The sequence below is a fragment of the Triticum aestivum genome, chromosome 1B (genome assembly GCF_018294505.1).
Source record: "Triticum aestivum cultivar Chinese Spring chromosome 1B, IWGSC CS RefSeq v2.1, whole genome shotgun sequence".
In the NCBI taxonomy this organism is placed as follows: Eukaryota; Viridiplantae; Streptophyta; class Magnoliopsida; order Poales; family Poaceae; genus Triticum; species Triticum aestivum.
Window position 1 is genome coordinate 494,949,297 of NC_057795.1, and position 21,939 is coordinate 494,971,235.

At 43.0% G+C, this 21,939-nt stretch overlaps 2 protein-coding genes across 3 annotated transcripts; one reads left to right on the plus strand and one right to left on the minus strand.

Annotated features, from left to right (window-relative positions):
• The first annotated feature begins 1,410 nt into the window (after nt 1-1,410).
• LOC123134562 (uncharacterized) lies at nt 1,411-3,843 on the plus strand. The gene is made up of 2 exons (XM_044553793.1): nt 1,411-1,664; nt 3,142-3,843. Exon 2 carries the CDS (start codon nt 3,171-3,173, stop codon nt 3,462-3,464), a length of 294 nt encoding a protein of 97 aa, XP_044409728.1. The 5' UTR covers nt 1,411-1,664; nt 3,142-3,170; the 3' UTR covers nt 3,465-3,843.
• A 113-nt stretch (nt 3,844-3,956) lies between these two features.
• Nucleotides 3,957-8,201, minus strand: LOC123134544 (bifunctional aspartate aminotransferase and glutamate/aspartate-prephenate aminotransferase). 2 transcript variants are annotated; one of them, XM_044553785.1, is made up of 10 exons: nt 8,164-8,201; nt 7,741-7,942; nt 7,129-7,222; nt 6,931-7,034; nt 5,967-6,215; nt 5,749-5,862; nt 5,258-5,341; nt 4,643-4,813; nt 4,448-4,561; nt 3,957-4,357 (listed from the first exon to the last, which is right to left on the minus strand). In XM_044553785.1, exons 2-10 carry the CDS (start codon nt 7,918-7,920, stop codon nt 4,214-4,216), a joined length of 1,254 nt encoding a protein of 417 aa, XP_044409720.1. In that variant the 5' UTR covers nt 7,921-7,942; nt 8,164-8,201; the 3' UTR covers nt 3,957-4,213. The 2 variants fall into 2 exon arrangements, with proteins under 2 accessions (XP_044409720.1, XP_044409715.1); XM_044553780.1 differs by having other exon boundaries at nt 8,043-8,197.
• Nucleotides 8,202-21,939: the final 13,738 nt, after the last annotated feature.

Sequence of the window (21,939 nt, forward strand, 5' to 3'; positions counted from 1 at the left end):
CGGGTTTTTTTCAGAGAAAGGGGAAATGTGTTGATTGTATGGTTTTTGAGGTGCATTCTAAGTTGAGCATAGAAGAGATACGAGTTAGTGGAGCACAACTTGACATTAGGCAGTGACGGCAGGAGAGGAGATAGAGGGAATATGTGGCATATGTGAGCTGTGCATGATGCTCTTTTATTTCGCATAGCTGTGTATGATGCTGGCAACTGTTGGTAGTTACTACCTCTGTCTCATAATGTGACGTTTTTGCAGTTTAATTTAAACTTCAAAAACGTCTTATATTATGGGACGGAAGAAGTAGATCAGATGGTGGTTCACGGCGGTAGTTATGTGGCGTGTTGTAACGATTTACGTTTCATTTTCCCCATTGAACTGGACTATGGTCTCTGTTGAAAAAAAAAACTTGACCTCTCTGCATGTCCCATGTACTTAAAAGAGCTGAATTATAATTCTCTCAACAGGCAGCTATGTCAACTCATCATGTCACCATGGATGAAAAATACCTATCATAATATGCACTTCTCTCACCATACAACTGTGCCAACTGCACCAATGCCACCATGCATGTAAAAAGACACTTTAACATGCATTGTGCATGTTACTCGTAATCAATAAGTATTCTACAACTATATAATTGTAAAATACAATAAATTATATGTGTTTTAGTTTCAATTCTCATTGTTAATTTAAACACCAATGTTTCATACAACTAATCTCATTGAAATAACTGCAACCAATTTGTGCTGCAATGGGCGAGGTATCATCACTACTTATATATAACATGCGAATACGCCAAAAAAAAACAGGATAATATATAACTAGTATCCTGTTTTTTTTGAGTGTAACACTAAGGGCGAGGTAACATCAAGTTTCTATTTGAGTGTGTTTGTAAGGGCATGTGATACTTAATATACGACCTTCGCAACAACAAAAGAACCTTTCGAAAACCCCTTTTTGAGTTAAAGAGGCTCTTATAGCCTTACAAATGACCCACCATTGTTTTGGGAATAGGTCATCCTACCCAAATTCCATCGTCTACTTGGCAAATTGGCAAAATAATGTCAGTACATTAAAAAACCTTGGTCAACAAGTCAGCGGAGAGGATAAGCTAGAAGGAAATGTCAAGAGAAAAAAAACATTAAGTACATTAAGTAGAGGGATGAGGGAGCTAGTCCGCCATTTTACCATTAAAAACCTGCCTCCCTGACATGTTTAAATTTAGGAGTATAAGCTAAGAGATCATAAATTTCCACCGGCACCTGTTATGATCATTTGGGCCAACACTAAATTTTTTTCCTGCTAAAAGTTTATTTTGATTTTTGTCGAAATATTTTTAATAATAATAAATAAATAAAACCTTGTCACGGTCGCACCGAAACTCTTATCTCCTTTTCCCCGTACCTTTCTTGCATCTTCCTCCTCGAGTCCCTCCTGACCTCTGCCAATCCAACCCAGCACGGCCTCCGCATCGCCTGCCCTACAGCCGCCGCCGCGCCATCGCAGCCTACCGTCCCGGCCGACGCTTTCAACCCCCCCCCCCACCCCCCCCACCCCAAGGCCTCTCACGCGCGTCGCCGTCATCGCCGCTCCCGATCTCCGCATCGCGAGATCGCGTTCCTGCTGTCTCCACCTCGTCCGCAGTCTCCGGTCATTGAGCCTTTGAGGTATGAGCTTGGTTTCATCCAGTGATTAGTGTTAAGCCCCGCTGTCCTCCAGAATTTCTGGGTGCGCCGGTGCACACCCGGCAGATCCGCCCCTGCTCTTACGATTGGTTTGGAGACCTGTCCATGTCTTGTAGCTATGATTCTGCCCGTAGAAAAGGAGCCCTATTTAGACTAATCAAAGTCGCTCTTTTGCCGTGTCTTTATAGCTATATAATTGAAGCAAATGAGTACAGTACCTTTTGTTTCTTTAGGTTGTTGATTACTTTTAGATTTGGACCTTTAGTTCCATATCATCCTCGTATCCGTGCAAAAATATGTCACTTCATAATGTTCGTAGCTTCAACTTAATGAGAATTAAGGAGATGGTTATAGAGGTGCTTCCCATATCAATGCAGCTTATGCTTTATAAATCATCTGTTTGTTGTAGACTTGTAGATCATCTTTTTGAACTAGTATGATAGCGTCATGTTTATGTTTCAAAAGCCTACCCGTCTGCTCAAAGAATGAAGAATTCGGTTTGCATTTACCTGTTATGTGTTTCATCTTGGAATATACAGCTCAATAGTTGCTTATGACGTTTCCTTTGCAATAATACTGAAGTCTTTGGTCTTTTTTTCTCTCTGAGAAAGTCCTGATTGTTTGTGTTCATGGGCATATCCATTGGCATTCTGGTAGCTGGTTTGAATTATTCTGCACCCTAACATTGTATGTTGGATCAGTAAAATATCTAGATGATAGTACTGCAGCCCTGCCATTGCATACATGCAGATTAGATGTGTTAGTTCCTTTTTTATTTTTTGCCTCCCATGTTTTTTGTGCTAGATTTGCTCTAGAAATATTGAGCCCTGAACATGGTTCTTTTTGGTTTTCTGTTACGGGCCAACTCTTTCCCATGAATGATTAGATGCAACAGGGACTTATACTATCCTAACCAGTGAGCATATATGTCAGTATCCCTCATTCAAATATTGTGCACGCGCTGAGGCCAACTTTGACATAAATGTTACCACGAACAATCGGGGAGAAAAAATATTATAACTCTTTTGAATACAATTCCTGGTATAATTTGCTCCGCCCATTGGTCTGTTGTAATTCGGTCAAGTTGAAGACAGGAATAGAGGGCATATTTTGGAATGAGGGAAATGTTAGCTTTTTCTTTTAGTATAAATTAAGCTTGTAACTCACGTTGTATGTTTGATTCCTCATTAGTTAGTACTGAAGCAAAATATAGTGTTGTTATAAGTGGTCCTTTTCTATGTAGCGAGATTATGACTGTTTAAAATGCCTGGAAATTTTGTTGGGGTTGATTGTTTCTTACTTTCTTGGTGCCGCGTTAATAGAGATATTTCTACTTTCTAATGAAACTGTGAGTGTTACTTTGTAGCACTAGTCACTCAAGGTATTGACCACGATGTGAGTTGAAACAGATAATGATTTCTTATTTCACATTTTCTAACTATTGTTCATTCCATTGCAGTTACTGGCAGTTTCAGCTAGACAATAATCATGAGACTTGCTTGTCTTGTATGCCATGGCATGAACAGCCCCTCACACTCTCTTAGAAGCTACTCGGTGTCGAGTTCAGAGGAGGACAACCGATGTGGAGCTGTTGTTTCCTGCTTAACTCGGAGAGTAACGCCGGCTGGATCTGCTAGTGTTGGGACATCAAAGGTGACCCCCTTTCCATCCATAGCGGCTGGTCAAGGCACCGAGGGCACTCCTCGCCTTCAACGAAGCCGTGCTGTGTCCAGGGACCTTGTCAGAGACTGGAACTTTGATGAAGCCGTCGTTGCAAACTAGATTAGGCGTCAGCTGTTCCCAATTGGATTCTGCACTCTTACTTATTCAGGAGGAGACTCCATCAATTTGGTGTACATTTTTTTGCTAGTATACTCTATGTCCATCAGTACTTTTCAGTTGGGACTCTATCGGTCTATGCTCACTTCTCATGAGCAGTTTGTGGCTTGGTAACATATGAAGGCCAACCTGTGTAGATAGAATAAATTTTAGGGTATTTTTCCTATTTCTAAAAGTGGATATGCTATCCTGTACTTCCTGTATATTATGAAATATCTAATTTCCTATAATTGCTGGGAAAATGGCCACTGGGATTTTCATGCGTTGCAGTTGGCATTTCTTTGCCACATGATAACGCTGCAGTGGTCAATTGTATCAGCTATTTCTCTTGTGCACAAAACTTGCGTAAAAATTCATTAGCATGCTATATTTTTGTTGATAAAATGCTGAAAAGGCAGGATGTTAAGTACTTCTCCATAAATGATTTACAAGGCCTTTTCCACCCAAATCAGTGAACATCAATTATTTCCCATCTTAGGTTGTTGAAACAACATATAATTTTCATTTCTGACCTGCAGGTAAAGACAATTACATTACACCAAATGAAAAGTTTGAAACAAAGCAAATCACTCGCAAGTTTGCAACCAAAAAAATGGTGAACTATCTGTTGTACAACAATGGCATGCTTCCTATTTTCCCAATGGGCATGCTTTTAATATAATGCTGGTGAAAATGCCTTCAGCACGCTATTTTCATTGAACCGCGGCAGGGGCCTTGAGCAGAGCCATTGCGTCTTTTATCTTCTCCATCGCAGATTGTAGCGTTGACAGTGCAGCAGCATAGGAGATACGAACACCCTTGTCATCTCCAAATGCATCTCCGGGGACAAGCGCGACCTGTGATGCAAGAGAAAACACCTTAGATAACCACCTACCCATTGATCTTGTTTATGTCGATGACACACTCGAAATGGCTGTAACCGTCACCTGTGCTTTCTCTAGCAGGAACATGCAGAGGGTCTCAGAATCCTTGATGGTGCCAAAACCCTCTACCTCAGACCCGTAGTAGGAGCTGAAGTCGATGAACAAATAGAAAGCACCCTGAAAATTGCGAAGCTTAGCTACCTTCCTGATATAGATATGTCACATAGTCGCAACTAGCATCGTAGTCGAGAGGCTTACCTGAGGTTCTGATATTTTTACTCCTGGCAGTTCCCTGAAACTACTTACAAGGTAATCCCGGCGCTCCTGGAATGCTTTGACCATGGTTGCAACTGCTTCACCGCCGGCATAACCAAGGTTCAAGGCTGCAAGCCCTGCCTTCTGTGATATACTACTGGCACCAGATGTGTACTGCGTAGTAAAAAACACACTATTATCAGGACAAATAAAAAAAACTCAAGACTGGAGATATGTGAGCCAATTTCTACAACACCATCGGGAACTGTCATCATTGGGGATCGAAATAAGTTCTGCAAGACTATGATTCTTATCTTTATATTAATTACAGTAGTAAAGATGGTGGTACTGGACCTAATGGTGGCTGCTGTTTAAATAATTTAGAGACTCAGGGTTGCACTCTACTACCAGTAGATTCGGCACTTTCGGGTACAGTGTTGCTGAATTAAGGATGTAAACACAAACTCAGGATCTCTGGTGAGCTGGGCCTACCTTTCCAACCACCAGCAAAGAAAAAAAAGGGAGTGATAACTAAAATAGGGAATTAGGAAGTTGCAACATTCTATAGCAGATAGCACAAAATGATTCAGATGAAAGAAAAGAAAGACAAATACCCACCTGGCTTTGGATCTTTCCACAAGCTGAGACAAAATGTTTAGGGGCAGCTAAGTATCCAAGTCGCCAGCCAGTCATAGCAAAAGCCTATAAAAATTTTGTTCAGTAAATATCAAGATATTCCAACTTGAGCTAGACCATGCATATCTAGAGAACATGGACATCTGTTTCTTCAGTTATCAAGTCTTACGTGAAAGAACACCTAAATTTATACTCCCTCCTCTTCTTTATGCAAGGCATATTTTGATTACTCAAACCCAAGCATTGACTAATACTCCCTCCGTCCGGAAATACTTGTCATCAAATTGAATAAAAGGGGATGTATCTAGACGTATTTTAGTTATAGATACAGCCCTTTTTATCCATTTTGATGACAAGTATTTTCGAACGGAGGGAGTACTTGATCTAATAATATGTGGGTTATGTTCCACAAAATTGGTATTTATTGCATTCATCATCACAAAGAGAGAATAAAATAAAAACAACCATGTTACCTTAGAAAACCCATTTACAGTTAATGTTCTGTCATACATTCCAGGTAATGCAGCAAAGCTTGTGTGTTTAGCAGGATGATAGATAATATGCTCATAGATCTCATCAGATAGAACCTGCAAAAATTGTTAAAAGCACGATGCATCAACAATAGTGATGAACTGCTGACGCAAAAGATCTTGAATAATCTGAATAACATACAAAAGGTCAAAGTGCAGACCAGGAGCCTAGGATACTTCTTGACTATAGCAGCAATCTCCTCAAGCAGCTCCCTGGGATACACAGAGCCTGTTGGATTAGATGGAGAGCATAGAATCAAGAGCCTTGATTTTTCAGTGATCACTGAGGCAAGTGACTCTGGCTTTAGCAGGAAATTGTCTGATATGCTTGTCGGGAGGATCACTGGTGTTGCACCAGCCAACCTAGCCATTTCAGGATAGCTGACCCAAAATGGTGCTGGTATCAAAACCTAAAATAAGATAAAACTCAACATTTTCAAAGAATGGGGTGCAAATCAATGCAGTGCTAAGAATAGTAAGATGATATAATTATATGGCTTGTTTACTCCAGATTAAGCTAAAAATATCTGCAGTTCAAATAAGAAAAATCAAGCAATCATTTAGGCTTGTAACCTGCAGGGATATTTTCTAAAATAGAAGGTTAGTTTTTTAGATAATGGAAGAGAAGCGTCCCCTGCCCCTGCATCCGAAGAGACACACAGCCCAAAATTATTACAAAGCTCTTACGATATCAAGGAACCAAAAGGAAGCGACAAACTACATACAGTGTGAAAAAACAGAAATTTATAAGAGTGCACATTTAGTGATGCCGCTTTCGTCCATACATAAAATATTACTATTACATTGGTAAGGGCATTTTATCTAAATGGTTCTGTAGAGATAGGATCACACGAACAGTAAGGAGACACAATAATGACAAGGCATGGAAGACCCAAACAATATTTGCAGTTTAACAAAAAAGAACGAAGCAATCCGCTAACTTTTATGGACTGGGAACAACAAAATGACTACAGGATAAGCACTTGGTGCTGCTATTTTCATGGTATTACTAGGCTAGTACTCCCTCCGATCGATATTAATTGTCGCTGCTTTAGTACAACTTCGGAGGGAGTATGAAATATATTTCTCCTAAAAAATTGCGGTGTACAGAGGTGATAACTTTACCTCATCACCAGGTGAGCAAACAGCAAGAACAGCTTGTGTAATGCACTGTTTAGCTCCATTGCTCACTAGCACCTGATCTGGGCTGTAGGTTAGACCATTCTCCTCTGCATATCGATAACCAAACAACAAGGAAGTCAATTAGACTACTTATCCGATCTGAATATTCTGCAAACGAGAAATTCATCCAGGCGCACGCACCCTGAAGCTTGTTGCAGATAGCTTTCCTCAGCTCCATAGTCCCTGCATTAGGTGTGTACCTAGTAGACCCATCCCTGATTGCATTTATCCCAGCCTGGGCAAAAATCAAAATTCAAATGCTGAATCCAATTTTACTACTCTCAAGTCTACTACTGTATTATATAAGAGGAAAACTGGATTCAGGATGCATTAAATTTTGCTATGCCGGCTGGTAAAACTGGATTCATAATGCGTTAAATTTTGCTACTCCGGCTGGCAAAATTTAAATGCTGAATCCAATTTTCCTACTCTGAAGTCTACTATCATATATACGTATAATAGGAAAATGATAGTACAACAACAGCAGGCGTGCCTGCAGAATGCATTACTCTGAAGTCTACTGTATTAAGCTTCAATGATACAAAGGGGAATTTGAAGCGAACTAACAAAAAAAATTGTCGCTCAACACAGTTAATCTGACTGGTAATTTGACTGCTATCATTCGCGATCCAAGTCATGTCGCTAAGATCCAAATCATTCCGCGATCCAGGCACCAGGAACGGAGGACAGTTACTTGATTTCCTCCCCCTTTCCCATTGCAAAAATAAATAAATAACAAGAAACGGCGGTCACCTCGGCGATCACCGCCGGCGTGTCGAAGTCGGGCTCCCCAGCGGCGAGTCCGATGACGGGCACCCCGGCCTGCCGCAGCGCGCTGGCCATGTCGGTGATGGCCATGGTCTTGGACGGCCGCAGCGCGCTCACCCGCGGGCTGATGGACGTGTCCACCGCCTCCGCCCTCACCGCCGCCATCCTGAACTTCCCCGTGGACGCCCTGCAACCAGAGAAGCACGCAAAATCAAATCTTTACCCCCAACGGCAGCGGACAGATCAATCAAGACAGGCAGAGCTGCGGAGGGGCCGCCGCGACTCACCTGGAGAAGGAGAGGGAGCCTGCGCCCGGGGAGGGCTTGGTGGGGAGGGTGAAAGACGAGGAGGGGGAGGAGGAGGAAGGGGTGGCGAGGGAGGAGAACGCCATTGGAGCTGTCTGTTTACCTTGCTGGTGCGTGAGGTTGCAGGTTCTTCAGGTTTGGGGGGGGGGGGGGGGGGGGGGGGCGGCGAGGGGAAGGTGGGGGTGGTGGTAGGTGGGCGGCGACCGGAGTTTTGCTGGCTTGCTGCTGCTTGGGTTGGCTGCTGTCAAAAAGAAAAAGATGGTTGTTGGCTGCACAACGTGATCAATGACGAAAATGATACAGGATGAATTCACTTTGGGAATGTAGTGAAAATCACATTTCTAAGTCTCAAAACTTAGGAAAGAAATCGTACATAGTTTCAAAACTTAGGGAAAATGCATGTATAAAGGTATTGCGTGGAAATTATACCTAATTTCATTAAAAAGATACTATGATCATTTTTGACATGTGTAAAGATGAGAAAATGTGGAAGCTACAGTACTTGTGACTACAAATTCCTCTTTTTTGCATTTTTGCACATGCCGTAATGGGTGAGTTTCTACCCAATACACGAACTATTTGCAAAAAATAAGCATACAATTTTTTTCCACTAAGTTCTAAAAATGGGTTCATATGTACCCCAAATTCTTAAAATTCAGACTAGATTAATGACAGACATGTAAGCTTAGTGGCCCACGGTGTAGTCGTAAGATCTCCTTCATGATACATTTCACGATCTTTGTAAGCGTATTTAGCATCGAGGTTTTTTTGTATAACCTAAATTGTTTTGGGAAACCGAGTAATTAGTTGTTTCGTTATCTCATAATCAGTTTTTTTTTGTGGGGATCTCATAATCAGTTTGAAATGTACATATTCTTCGTTGAGGAACACATGAGACGAAACGTGAGAGAACAATTGTTGGTTCAATTTATTGTTATCTACCTTGTTTATGAATAGATCAATATAGTTGTCTAAATTATTAGTGCAAAGCTTAAAAAATAAAGTACACCAAACAACACTCTTAAGATTTTTGTCTAAACCTCGGTGTAACTTTGTGTTGCAAAGTTAGGTTGAAGCAACAGGTGTGTAGATGTAATGTGGATCCGAAAACTCAACAAGAGACTTATCGAGACACCTTCCTCGTTCCCTCCACCCCTTCTCTCCACCTACCACGCCTTCGTTGGCGGTGAGTTGGGTGAGGGTTTGGGGGTTCTTAGTGGGTGGTTTTTTTCGCTCTTCATGGCAGTTTGGGATGTTTTTTTCCGTTTGTTTGGGTATTCCCTCCTCTCCTCTGTTTGAAGCTTTTTTTTGCCAAAACTACCATGGTTCATGTTGTTTTCGGATCCACTAGATACCTTTCTCCATCTCCCTTGGCGGCTATGTTTTATTCGAGAATACCTTCACTGGCATGCTTCTAGTGTTTTAGGTATGAGTTTTCTAGATCAAGTTTTCTAGTGTATTGAATGAGTTAATGGGGACTCAGAGTATGGTTTTTAATTCTTTGTTTGGCCTTCTCCATCTCTTTTGGGTGATCCTCTTATTTTTATCTTTTTCCCATGCACCAAATCAAAGTCAGCTCTTGCTTGTTCCAGGTTGGTATCTTCTACCCGATCTAGGGCTTATACCTCTAATTTTTGTTGGTAGAATCCATCCGGAGACTTTAGCAGCCAAGCAGTTCCATGCTCCTTGAGTTGTCGCAGCTTGCATTTGGGTGGATATGGTTCTTGGCATCATCCATTTGTTGGTGTAACTTTGTGTTGCAAAGCTAGGTTGAAGCAACAGATGTGTAGATGTAATGTGGATCCGAAAACTCAACAAGAGACTTTTCGAGACCCCTTCCTCGTTCCCTCCACCCACCCCGCCTTCGTTGGCGTTGAGTTGGGTGAGGGTTTGGGGGTTCTTAGTGGGTGGGTTTTTTCGCTCTTCATGGCAGTTTGAGATGTTTTTGTTGGGGAACGTAGTAATAATTCAAAATTTTCCTACATCTCACCAAGATCAATCTAGGAGATACTAGCAACTAGAGAGAGAGGGGGGGAGTGCATCTTCATACCCTTGAAGATCGCTAAGCGGAAGCGTTACAAGAACACGGTTGATGGAGTCGTACTCGCGGTGATTCAAATCGCGGAAGATCTGATCTAGCATCGAATGGATGGCGCCTCCGCGTTCAACACACGTACAACCCGGGGACGTCTCCTTGATCCAGCAAGGGGAGAGGAGAAGTTGAGAGAGAACTCTGACAACACGACGGTGTGGTGGTGGTGGAGCTCGTGGTTCTCCAGCAGGGCTTTGCCAAGCACTATGGAGGAGGAGGAGATGTATGAGGAGGGAGGGGTTGCGCCAGGGGAAGGGGTGCGGCTGCCCTCTCTCTCCCTCACTATATATAGGGGAAGGGGAGAGGGGGCCGCCCCCTCTAGATGGATACAGAGGAGGGGCGGCGGCTAGGGGAAACCCTAGATGGGTTTGGGTGCCCCCACCCCCTAGGAAACTTTGCCCCCCAAGCCGGGAGGGGCGGCTGCCCTAGGGGTGGCGCCCCCACCTCTCCAGGTTACCTCAGATGGGGTGGAAGGGCGCACAACCCATTAGTGGGCTGGTGTGCCCCCTCCCCTTGGCCCATAAGGCCCCCCAACACTTGTCGGGGCCTCCGAAACTCATTTCGGTCACACTAGTCATCGCTCGGTACCCCCGGAACAATTCCGGACTCCAATACCCTTCGTCCAATATACCGATCTTCACCTACGGACTATTACGGAGTTCCTCGTCACATCCAGGATCTCATCCGGGACTCCGAACAGCCTTCGGTAACCACATACTATTCCCATTACAACTGTAGCGTCACCAAACCTTAAGTGTGTAGACCCTACGGGTTCGGGAACCATGCAGACATGACCGAGATACCTCTCCGACCAATAACCAATAGCGGGATTTGGATACCCATATTGGCTCCCACATGTTCCACGATGATCTCATCGGATGAACCACGATGTCGGGGATTCAATCAATCCCGTATACAATTCCCTTTGTCCATCGGTATGTTACTTGCCCGAGATTTGATCGTCGGTATCCCCATACCTCGTTCAATCTCGTTATCGGCAAGTCTCTTTACTCGTTCCGTAACGCATGATCTCGTGACTAACTCCTTAGTCACATTGAGCTCATTATGATTATGCATTACTGAGTGGGCCCAGAGATACCTCTCCGTCATACGGAGTGACAAATCCCAGTCTCGACTCGTGCCAACCCAATAGACACTTTCGGAGATACCTGTAGTGCACCTTTATAGCCACCCAGTTACATTGTGACGTTTGATATACCCAAAGCATTCCTACGGTATCCGGGAGTTGCACAATCTCATGATCTAAGGAAATGATACTTGACATTAGAAAAGCTCTAGCAAATGAACTACATGATCTTATGCTTTGCTTAGGATTGGATCTTGTCCATCACATCATTCTCCTAATGATGTGATCCCGTTATCAATGACATCCAATGTCCATGGTCAGGAAACCATAACCATCTATTGATCAACGAGCTAGTCAACTAGAGGCTCACTAGGGACATGTTGTGGTCTATGTATTCACACATGTATTACGGTTTCCAGTTAATACAATTATAGAATGAACAATAGACAATTATCATGAACAAGGAAATACAATAATAACCATTTTATTATTGCCTCTAGGGCATATTTCCAACAGTCTCCCACTTGCACTAGAGTCAATAATCTAGTTCACATCACTATGTGATTGTGATGAATCCAATACCCATGGGGTTTGATCATATCTCGCTTGTGAGAGAGGTTATTAGTTAACGGATCTGAACCTTTTAGATCTGTGTGTGCTTTACAAATCTCTATGTCATCTTGTAGATGCAGCTACCATGCACTATTTGGAGCTATTCCAAATAATTGTTCTACTATATGAATTCGGTTTACTACTCAGAGTCATCCAGATTAGTGTCAAAGTTTGCATCAACGTAACCCTTTACGACGAACTCTTTTACCACCTCCATAATCAAGAAAAATTCCTTAGTCCACTAAGGATAACTTTGACTGTTGTCTAGTGATCCATTCCTGGATCACTATTGTACCCCTTGAATGACTCATGGCAAGGCACACTTCAGGTGCGGTACACAGCACAACATACTGTAGAGCATAGGGGACAACCTTCGTCCTTTCTCTCTCCTCTGTCGTGGTCAGGTCTTGAGTCTTACTCAGTACTCACACCTTTTAACACAGCCAAGAACTCCTTCTTTGCCGATCTATTTTGAACTCCTTCAAAATCTTGTCACAGTGCATATTCATTTGAAAGTACTATTAAGCATTTTTATCTATCCTCATAGATCTTCATGCTCAATCTTCAAGTAGCTTAATCCAGGTTTTCCATTGAAAAACACTTTTTAAACAACCCTATATGCTTTCTAGAAATTCTACATCATTTCCGACCAACAATATGTTAACAACATATACTCATCAGAAATTCTATAGTGCTCCCACTCACTTCTTTGGAAATACAAGTTTCTCATAAACTTTGTATAAACCCAAAATCTTTGATCATCTCATCAAAGTGTATATTCCAACTCCGAGATGCTTACTCCAGTCCTTAGAAGGATTGCTGAAGCTTTGCATACTTGTTAGCATCTTTTAGGATTGACAAAACCTTCTGGTTGGATCACATACAACCTTTCCTCAAGCATCTCGTCGAGGAAACAATGTTTTGACATCCTATCTGCAAGATTTCATAAATAATGCAGTAACTGCTAATATAATTCCAACAGAATTTTAGCATTGCTACGAGTGAAAAAGTCTCATCGTAGTCAACTCCTTGAACTTGTCAAAAAACATCTTAGCGACAAGTCGAGCTTTCTTAATGGTGACACTTACCATCATTGTCCGTCTTCCTTTTAAAATCCATCTGTACCTAACAGCCTTACGACCATCAAGTAGTTCTTCCAAAGTCTACACTTTGTTTTCATACATGGATCCTCTCTCGGATTTTATGGCCTCGAGCCATTTCTCGGAATCCAGGCCCACCACCGCTTCTCCATAGCTCGTAGGTTCATTGTTGTCTAGCAACATGACCTCCAAGACAGGATTACCGTACCACTCTAAAGCAGTACGTGTCCTTGTCGACCTACGAGGTTTGGTAGTGACTTGATCCGAAGTTTTATGATCACTATCATCAGCTTCCACTTCAACTGGTGTAGGCGCCACAGGAACAACTTCTTATGCCCTACTACACACTGGTTGAAGTGATGGTTCAATAACCTCATCAAGTCTCCACCATCCTCCCACTCAATTCTTTCAAGAGAAACTTTTCCTCAAGAAAGGACCCATTTCTAAAAACAATCAATTTTGCTTCTGAATCTGAGATAGGAGGTATACCCAGGGTGTCCTATGAATATGCATTTATCCGTTTTGGGTTCGAGCTTATCAGGATGAAACTTTTTCACATAAGCGTCGCAGCCCCAAACTTTTAAGAAACAACAGCTTAGGTTTCTCTAAACCATAGTTCATACGGTGTCATCTCAACGGAATTACGTGGTGTCCTATTTAAAGTGAATGCGGTTGTCTCTAATGCCTAACCCATAAACAATAGTGGTAATTCGATAAGAGACATCATGGTATGCACCATATCCAATAGGCTGCAGCTATGGTGTTCGGACACACCATCACACTATGGTGTTTCAGGGGGTATTAGTTGTGAAACAATTTCCACAATGTCTTAATTTTGTACCAAACTCGTAACTCAAATATTCATCTCTATGATCATATCATAGACATTTTATCCCCTTGTCACGACGATCTTCAACTTCACTCCAAAATTACTTGAACCTTTCAATAATTCAGACTTGTGTTTCATCAAGTAAATATACTTAGCATCTACTCAAATCATATGTGAAGTAAGAACATAACGATATCCACTGCATGCCTCAGCACTCATTGGACTGCACACATAAAAATGTATTACTTCCAACAAGTTGCTTTCTTGTTCCATCTTACTGAAAACGAGGCTTTTCAGTCATCTTACCCATGTGGTATGATTTGCATGTCTCAAGTGATTCAAAATCAAGTGAGTCTAAAGATCCATCAACATGGAGCTTCTTCATGCGTTTTATACCAATATGGCTCAAATAGCAGTGCCACAAGCAGGTGGCACTATCATTACTATCTTATATCTTTTGGCATGAACATGTGTATCACTACGATCGAGATTCAAATAACCGTTCATTTTAGGTGCAAGACCATTGAAGGTATTATTCAAATAAATAAAGTAACCATTATTCTCCTTAAATGAATAACCGTATTGCGATAAACATAATCCAATCATGTCTATGCTCAACGCGAACACCAAATAACAATTATTTAGGTTTAACACCAATCCTGATGGTAGAGGGAGCGTGCGATGTTTGATAATATCAACCTTGGAAATACTTCCAACACATATCGTCACCTCGCCTTTAGCTAGTCTCCGTTTATTCCGTAGCCTTTTATTTCGAGTTACTAACACTTAGCAACCGAACCGGTATCTATTACCCTGGTGCTACTAGGAGTGCTAGTAAAGTACACATTAATAATGTATATCCAATATACTTCTGTTGACCTTGCCAGCCTTCTCATCTACCAAGTATCTAGGGTAGTTCTGCTTCAGTGACTGTTCCCCTCATTACATAAACACTTAGTCTCGGGTTTGGGTTCAACCTTGGGTTTCTTCACTAGAGCAGCAACTGATTTGCCGTTTCATGAAGTATCCCTTCTTGCCCTTGCCCTTCTTGAAACTAGTGGTTTCACTAACCATCAACAATTGATGCTCCTTCTTGATTTCTACTTTCACGGTGTCAAACATCGCGAATAGCTCAATGATCATCATATATATCCCTGAAATGTTATAGTTCATCACGAAGCTCTAGTAGCTTAGTGGCAGTGACTTTGGAGAAACATCACTATCTCATCTGGAAGATTAACTCCCACTCGATTCAAGTGATTGTAGTACTCAGACAATCTGAGCACATGCTCAACGATTGAGCTTTTCTCCCTTAGTTTGTAGGCTAAGAAACTCGTCGGAGGTCTCATACCTCTTGACATGGGCACACGCCTGAAATCCCAATTTCAGCCCTTTGAACATCTCATATGTTCCGCGACGTTTCAAAAATCGTCTTCGGTGCCCCAATTCTAAACCGTTTAACATTACTGAACTATCACGTAGTCATCAAAACGTGTATGTCAGATGTTCGCAACATCCACAGACGACGTTCGAGGTTCAGCACACCAAGCGGTGCATTAAGGACATAAGCCTTCTGCGCAGCAATGAGGACAATCCTTAGTTTACGGACCCAGTCTGCATAATTTCTACTATCAACTTTCAACTAAAATTTCTCTAGAAACATATCTAAAATAGTAGAACTAAAGCGCAAGCTACGATATAATTTGTAAATACCTCTTGACTATGTTCATGATAATTAAGTTCATCTAATCAAATTATTTAATGAACTCCCACTTAGATAGACATCCCTCTAGTCATCTAAGTGATACATGATCCGACTCAACTAGGCCGTGTCTGATCGTCACGTGAGACGGACTAGTCATCATCGGTGACCATCTCCATGTTGATCGTATCTACTATATGACTCATGTTCGACCTTTCGCTCTCTCGTGTTCCGAGGCCATGTCTGTACATGCTAGGCTCGTCAAGTCAACCTAAGTGTTTTGCATGTGTAAATCTAGCTTACACCCGTTGTATGCGAATGTTAGAATCTATCACACCCGATCATCACGTGGTGCTTCGAAACAATGAACTTTCGCAATGGTGCACAGTTAGGGGGAACACTTTCTTGAAATTTTAATGAGGGATCATCTTATTTATGCTACCATCGTTCTAAGAAAATAAGATGTAAACATGACAAACATCACGTGCAAATCATAAAGTGACATGATATGGCCAATATCATCTTGCACCTTTGATCTCCATCTTTGAGGCGCGGCATGATCACCTTCGTCACCCGCATGACACCATGATCTCCACCTTCATGATCTACATCATCGTGTCTTCATGAAGTTGTCTCGCCAACTATTACTTCTACTATTATGGCTAAAGGTTAGCAATAAAGTAAAGTAATTACATGACGTTTTCAATGACACGCAGGTCATACAATAAATTAAGACAACTCCTATGGCTCCTGCCGGTTGTCATACTCATCGACATGCAAGTCATGATTCCTATTACAAGAACATGATCAATCTCATACATCACATATATCATTCATCACATCCTTTTGGCCATGTCACATCACATAGCATACCCTGCAAAAACAAGTTAGACGTCCTCTAATTGTTGTTGCATGTTTTACGTGGCTGCTATGGGTTTCTAGCAAGAACGTTTCTTACCTATGCAAAAGCCACAACGGTGATATGCCAATTGCTATTTACCCTTCATGAGGACCCTCTTCATAGAATCCAATCCGACTAAAGTGGAGAGACAGACACCTGCTAGCCACCTTATGCAACTAGTGCATGTCAGTTGGTGGAACCTGTCTCACGTAAGCGTGCGCGTAAGGTCGGTCCGGGCTGCTTCATCCCACAATGCCGCCGAATCAAGATAAGACTAGTAACGGTAAACAAATTAAACAAATCATCGCCCACAACTACTTTGTGTTCTACTCGTGCATAGAATCTACGCATAGACTTAGCTCTGACGTCACTGTTGCGGAACGTAGTAATAATTCAAAATTTTCCTACGTCTCACCAAGATCAATCTAGGAGATACTAGTAACAAGAGAGAGAGAGAGAGAGAGACAGGGAGGGAGTGCATATTCATACCCTTTAAGATCTCTAAGCGGAAGCGTTACAAGAACACGGTTGATGCAGTCGTACTCGCGGTGATTCAAATCGCGGAAGATCCAATCTAGCGCCGAACGGATGGCGCCTCCGCGTTCAACACACGTACAACCCGGGGACGTCTCCTCCTTCTTGATCCAGCAAGGGTAGAGGGGAAGTTGAGGGAGAACTCCGACAACACTACGGCGTGGTGGTGGTGGAGCTCGTGGTTCTCCAGCAGGGCTTCGCCAAGCACTACAGAGGAGGAGATGTATGAGGAGGGACCGGTTGCGCCAGGGGAAGGGGTGCGGCCGCCCTCTCTCTCCCTCACTATATATAGGGGAAGGGGAGAGGGGGCCGGCCCCTCTAGATGGATCTAGAGGAGGGGGCGGCGGCTAGGGGAAACCCTAGATGGGTTTGGGCGCCCCACCCCCTAGGAAACTTGCCCCCAAGCCGGGAGGGGCGGCTGCCCTACGGGTGGTGCCCCCACCTCTCCAGGTTACGTTTTTTGAAGTAAACCTCTCCAGGTTACGTGAGATGGGGTGGAAGGGGCTCACAACCCCTTAGTGGGATGGTGTGCCCCCTACCCTTGGCCCATAAGGCCCCCTAACACTTGTCGGGGCCTCCGAAACTCCTTTTGGTCACACTAGTCATCACCCGGTACCCCCGGAACAATTCCGGACTCCAATACGCTCCGTCCAATATACCGATCTTCACCTCAGGACCATTCCAGAGTTCCTCGTCACGTCCAGGATCTCATCCGGGACTCCGAACAATCTTTGGTAACCACATACTATTCCCATTAGAACTCTAGCGTCAAAAAACCTTAAGTGTGTAGACCCTACGGGTTCGGGAACCATGCAGACATGACAGAGATACCTCTCCGGCCAATAACCAATAGCGGGATCTGGATACCCATATTGGCTCCCACATGTTCCACAATTATCTCATCGGATGAACCATGATGTCGGGGATTCAATCAATCCCGTATACAATTCCCTTTGTCCACCGGTATGTTACTTACCCGAGATTCAATCGTCGGTTTCCCCATACCTCATTCAATCTCGTTACCGGCAAGTCTCTTTACTTGTTCCGTAATGCATGATCCCGTGACTAACTCCTTAGTCACACTGAGCTCCTTATGATGATGCATTACCGAGTGGGCCCAGAGATACCTCTTCGTCATACGGATTGACAAATACCAGTCTCGATTCGTGCCAACCCAACAGACACTTTCGGAGATACCTGTAGTGCACCTTTATAGCCACTCAGTTACGTTGTGACGTTTGATACACCCAAAGCATTCCTACGGTATCCGGTAGTTGCACAATCTCATGGTCTAAGGAAATGATACTTGACATTAGAAAAGCTCTAGCAAATGAACTACACGATCTTGTGCTATGCTTAGGATTGGGTCTTGTCCATCACATCATTCTCCTAATGAAGTGATCCCGTTATCAATGACATCCAATGTCCATGGTTAGGAAACCATAACCATCTATTGATCAATGAGCTAGTCAACTAGAGGCTCACTAGGGACATGTTGTGGTCTATGTGTTCACACATGTATTACGGTTTCCAGTTAATACAATTATAGCATGAACAATAGACAATTATCATGAACAAGGAAATACAATAATAACCATTTTATTATTGCCTCTAGGGCATATTTCCAACAGTTTTTTCGTCTTGTTTGGGTATGCCCTCCTCTGCTCTATTTGAAGCATTTTTTGCCAAAAATACCATGGTTCGTGTTGTTCTCGAATCCACTGCCTACCTTTCTCTGTCTCCCTTGTCGGCTATGTTTTATTCGAGAATACCTTCACTAGCATGCCTCTAGTGTTTTAGGTATGAGTTTTCTAGATCAAGTTTTCTAGTGTATTGAATGAGTTAATGGGGACTCGGAGTATGGTTTTTAATTCTTTGCTTGGCCTTGTCCATCTCTTTTGGTTGATCCTCTTATTTTTATCTTTTTCCCATGCACCAAATCAAAGTCAGCTCTTGCTTGTTCCAGGTTGGTATCTTCTACCCAATCTAGGGCTTATTCCTCTAATTTTTGTTGGTAGAATCCATCCGAAGACTTTAGCAGCCAAGCAGTTCCATGCTCCTCGAGTTGTCGCGGCTTGCATTTGGGTGGGTATGGTTCTTGGCGTCATCCATTTGTTGGTGTATGCCCTTGCCTAGAAGTTGAAAACTCCCCATGTGGCTAGCTTGGATATGATGTGGATGCCTTTATGAAATAATGGAAGCATTTCTTTACAAATGAACAACACGTGTATTGCCCAGTGATAGTGGAAAGGTGAAAGTGCAATCATGCCCTTAATCATATTTTGATATTGTTGACAATATACATATAGGAACTAATCATTTCTGTCAAGTGCATCTCAGGTTTAGTTCCCAAAAGGTTATAGTATGGATCATAACTGACATATTCAAGATACTCAAAGGAAGGAGAAACAAGACACAAAGTTATAGATCTTTCTCAGTTTTTCTTTTATTTGAGTATAGGGATCCCACACTATTAATAGGGGATCACTCGTTCTCGCAAAAGACTTGCTCAAAATCTAGGAAAAATCTCTTGGAGGAGTTATCCTCTTGGCTGTGTTATTAGCCTCTGTTGTTGGTCGGACTTCCGAACATTACAGGATGTCCCGCGCTTCACTACTATATGGACGACTGTTGCTCTCTGGATGTCCGGTGGCTTGTTACAGAACAAAAAATCTCGGATTTCTGGTCCTTCCGGGCGACCGGCTTCCAGACGTCCATAGGTAACCAGTCATCCGGTGCCAATTCACGGAACCAATATTAACAGAATTTCATCCGCTCTGGATAACCGTTCACCGGACGACCGATGTTTGTCGGACGTCCGCTTCATGTGCTCCTTTTCTCTCACTGCTGCATTAGACCACTGTACTTTCTGATAACCGGACGACCGACACATGTCTGACTTTTCTGTCTGGACGTCCTGTACCTGTCGGACGACCGGTGTCTGCGCAGCATAAGTGACCTCCAACGACCACTTTTGCACTATGACTATATATATCATTCTTCCACCTTGAGTGAGGGTGGTCCAACACAGTGACAAGATTCCAAGAACACCTTTCTCTCTCACTCTCTCTTGCTTTTACCAAATCCTAGATCCCAAGAGCATTTGTGAGGATTCTTGAGTGTTGTTCCAATCAAAAGATAGATCGTCCCTCTCCCCTCCTCTCAACCAAAGGAATTCGTTATTTGAACAAGTTTTGAGAGGTTCCCTTGATCTTGTTACTCTTGGAGGTTGGAGACTCCTAGGCGGTAGGAGTTCTTCGGTGAGGAATCAAACCATTGTGATTACCCCCGGAAAGTTTGTGAGGGTTTGGAGACCACCCCAAGGTCTACCACTAGTGGTTGAGAATCACCTTCGTCGTGATATCTCAAAGAGAGAATAGGCTGAGCCTTTGTGGTGTTGGTGTGCCTTCATGGTAACATCCACCACTCTAAACGATGACGTAGCTTCCCTCCAAGGAAGTGAACATCGGCATACATCCTCATCTCTCGGAGTTGCAGTTATTTCTAACCCTAGCTCCCTACTTGTGGTTACTTGTCTCTTAGATTATACTTACATCTTATTGTGCTAGCTTGTTTAAAGTACTTGTTGTATTCACCCTCTTACTTAATTAGCACTAGTATCACCTTTACAATTGTCAGGCTCATTCTTATACTCCACATTAGTGCCTAAAATTGCTAAGTAATAATTAAAATTTGGAATTGTACCTATTCACCCCCCTCTAGGTCCATCTCGATCCTTTCAATTGGCATCAGAGCCTCGTGCTCTAATATTGTGGCTTAACCGCCCTAGAGTGAGGTGAACCCCGATGGGACTTCCCTTGTTCCGAATCTGAAGGATAAGGGTGTGGCCTCCATGGAAGCTAAGTCCTTCACCTCTGAGGATCTGGAACGGTCCCTTGCTAAGCAAAAGGAGTAGCATGATGCTTCTCTTGAGGCCTTGGTCCAAATGAGATTAGCCACATTAACCACGATGCTCGCACCACTTACTAATCTTGGTGGTGTGGCCTCGAGGCCAACTGCGCCTACTCCCTCCACTTCGCCAACAACCTCCAAGTAATGATCACACTAGTGTTCCATGGCTTTATGCAAGACCTCAAGTAGAGAAACCTAAGTATAACCCTGGGGGGAAACCTCCTTTGCTTGATGGTAGTTCCGATTTTGCTTTGTGGAGAGTTGGTATGCAGGACCATCTTAGCTACGCCAATGATGAAATGTTGGACATCCTGGAGCATGCCTACAACCCTGTCGACCCAAAGAATCTCGCTCCAAGAGAAACTTATGACAAGCATCTCAACGACACCACAATCATGTGCATAAGAAAAGGAATGAATGATAAGCAAAGGAGACCTTACATCCACTCTCTAGCTTGCTCAGTATGAAATTGCCAAGGTCAATTGCAAAACTTTTGTATGGAGAAAGGTGAATCCCCCAAGCAGCTCCTTGAGCGTCTCATAACCCTCACCGCTGACATCGAGTCCTATGATTGTGACAAGACACAAGATGGATTCAACTTGACTAAGCGATTTCTCATGGACAAGTTACTTCATGCTCTTGCTCCGTATCATCACCAAATGGTGTGGGACATAAGACAACGTCATGGATTGAAGGAAATGACTCTAGATGACATCATATCCACTTCCCAACTATTCAAAGAATCAAAGGCAAATGCTACAAAACATCTTGCCATGCATGGTACCTCTATTGGGGAACATAGTAATAATTCAAAATTTTCCTACGTGTCACCAAGATCAATCTAGGAGATACTAGCAACGAGAGAGAGAGAGGGAGTGCATCTTCATACCCTTGAATATCGCTAAGCGGAAGCGTTACAAGAACGAGGTTGATGGAGTCGTACTCGTGGCGATTCAAATCGTGGAAGATCCGATCTAGCCGAACGAACGGTGCCTCCGCGTTCGACACACGTACAGCCCGGGGATGTATCCTCCTTCTTGATCCAGCAAGGGGAGAGGAGAAGTTGAGGGAGAGCTCTAGCAGCACGACGGCGTGGTGGTGGAGCTTGCG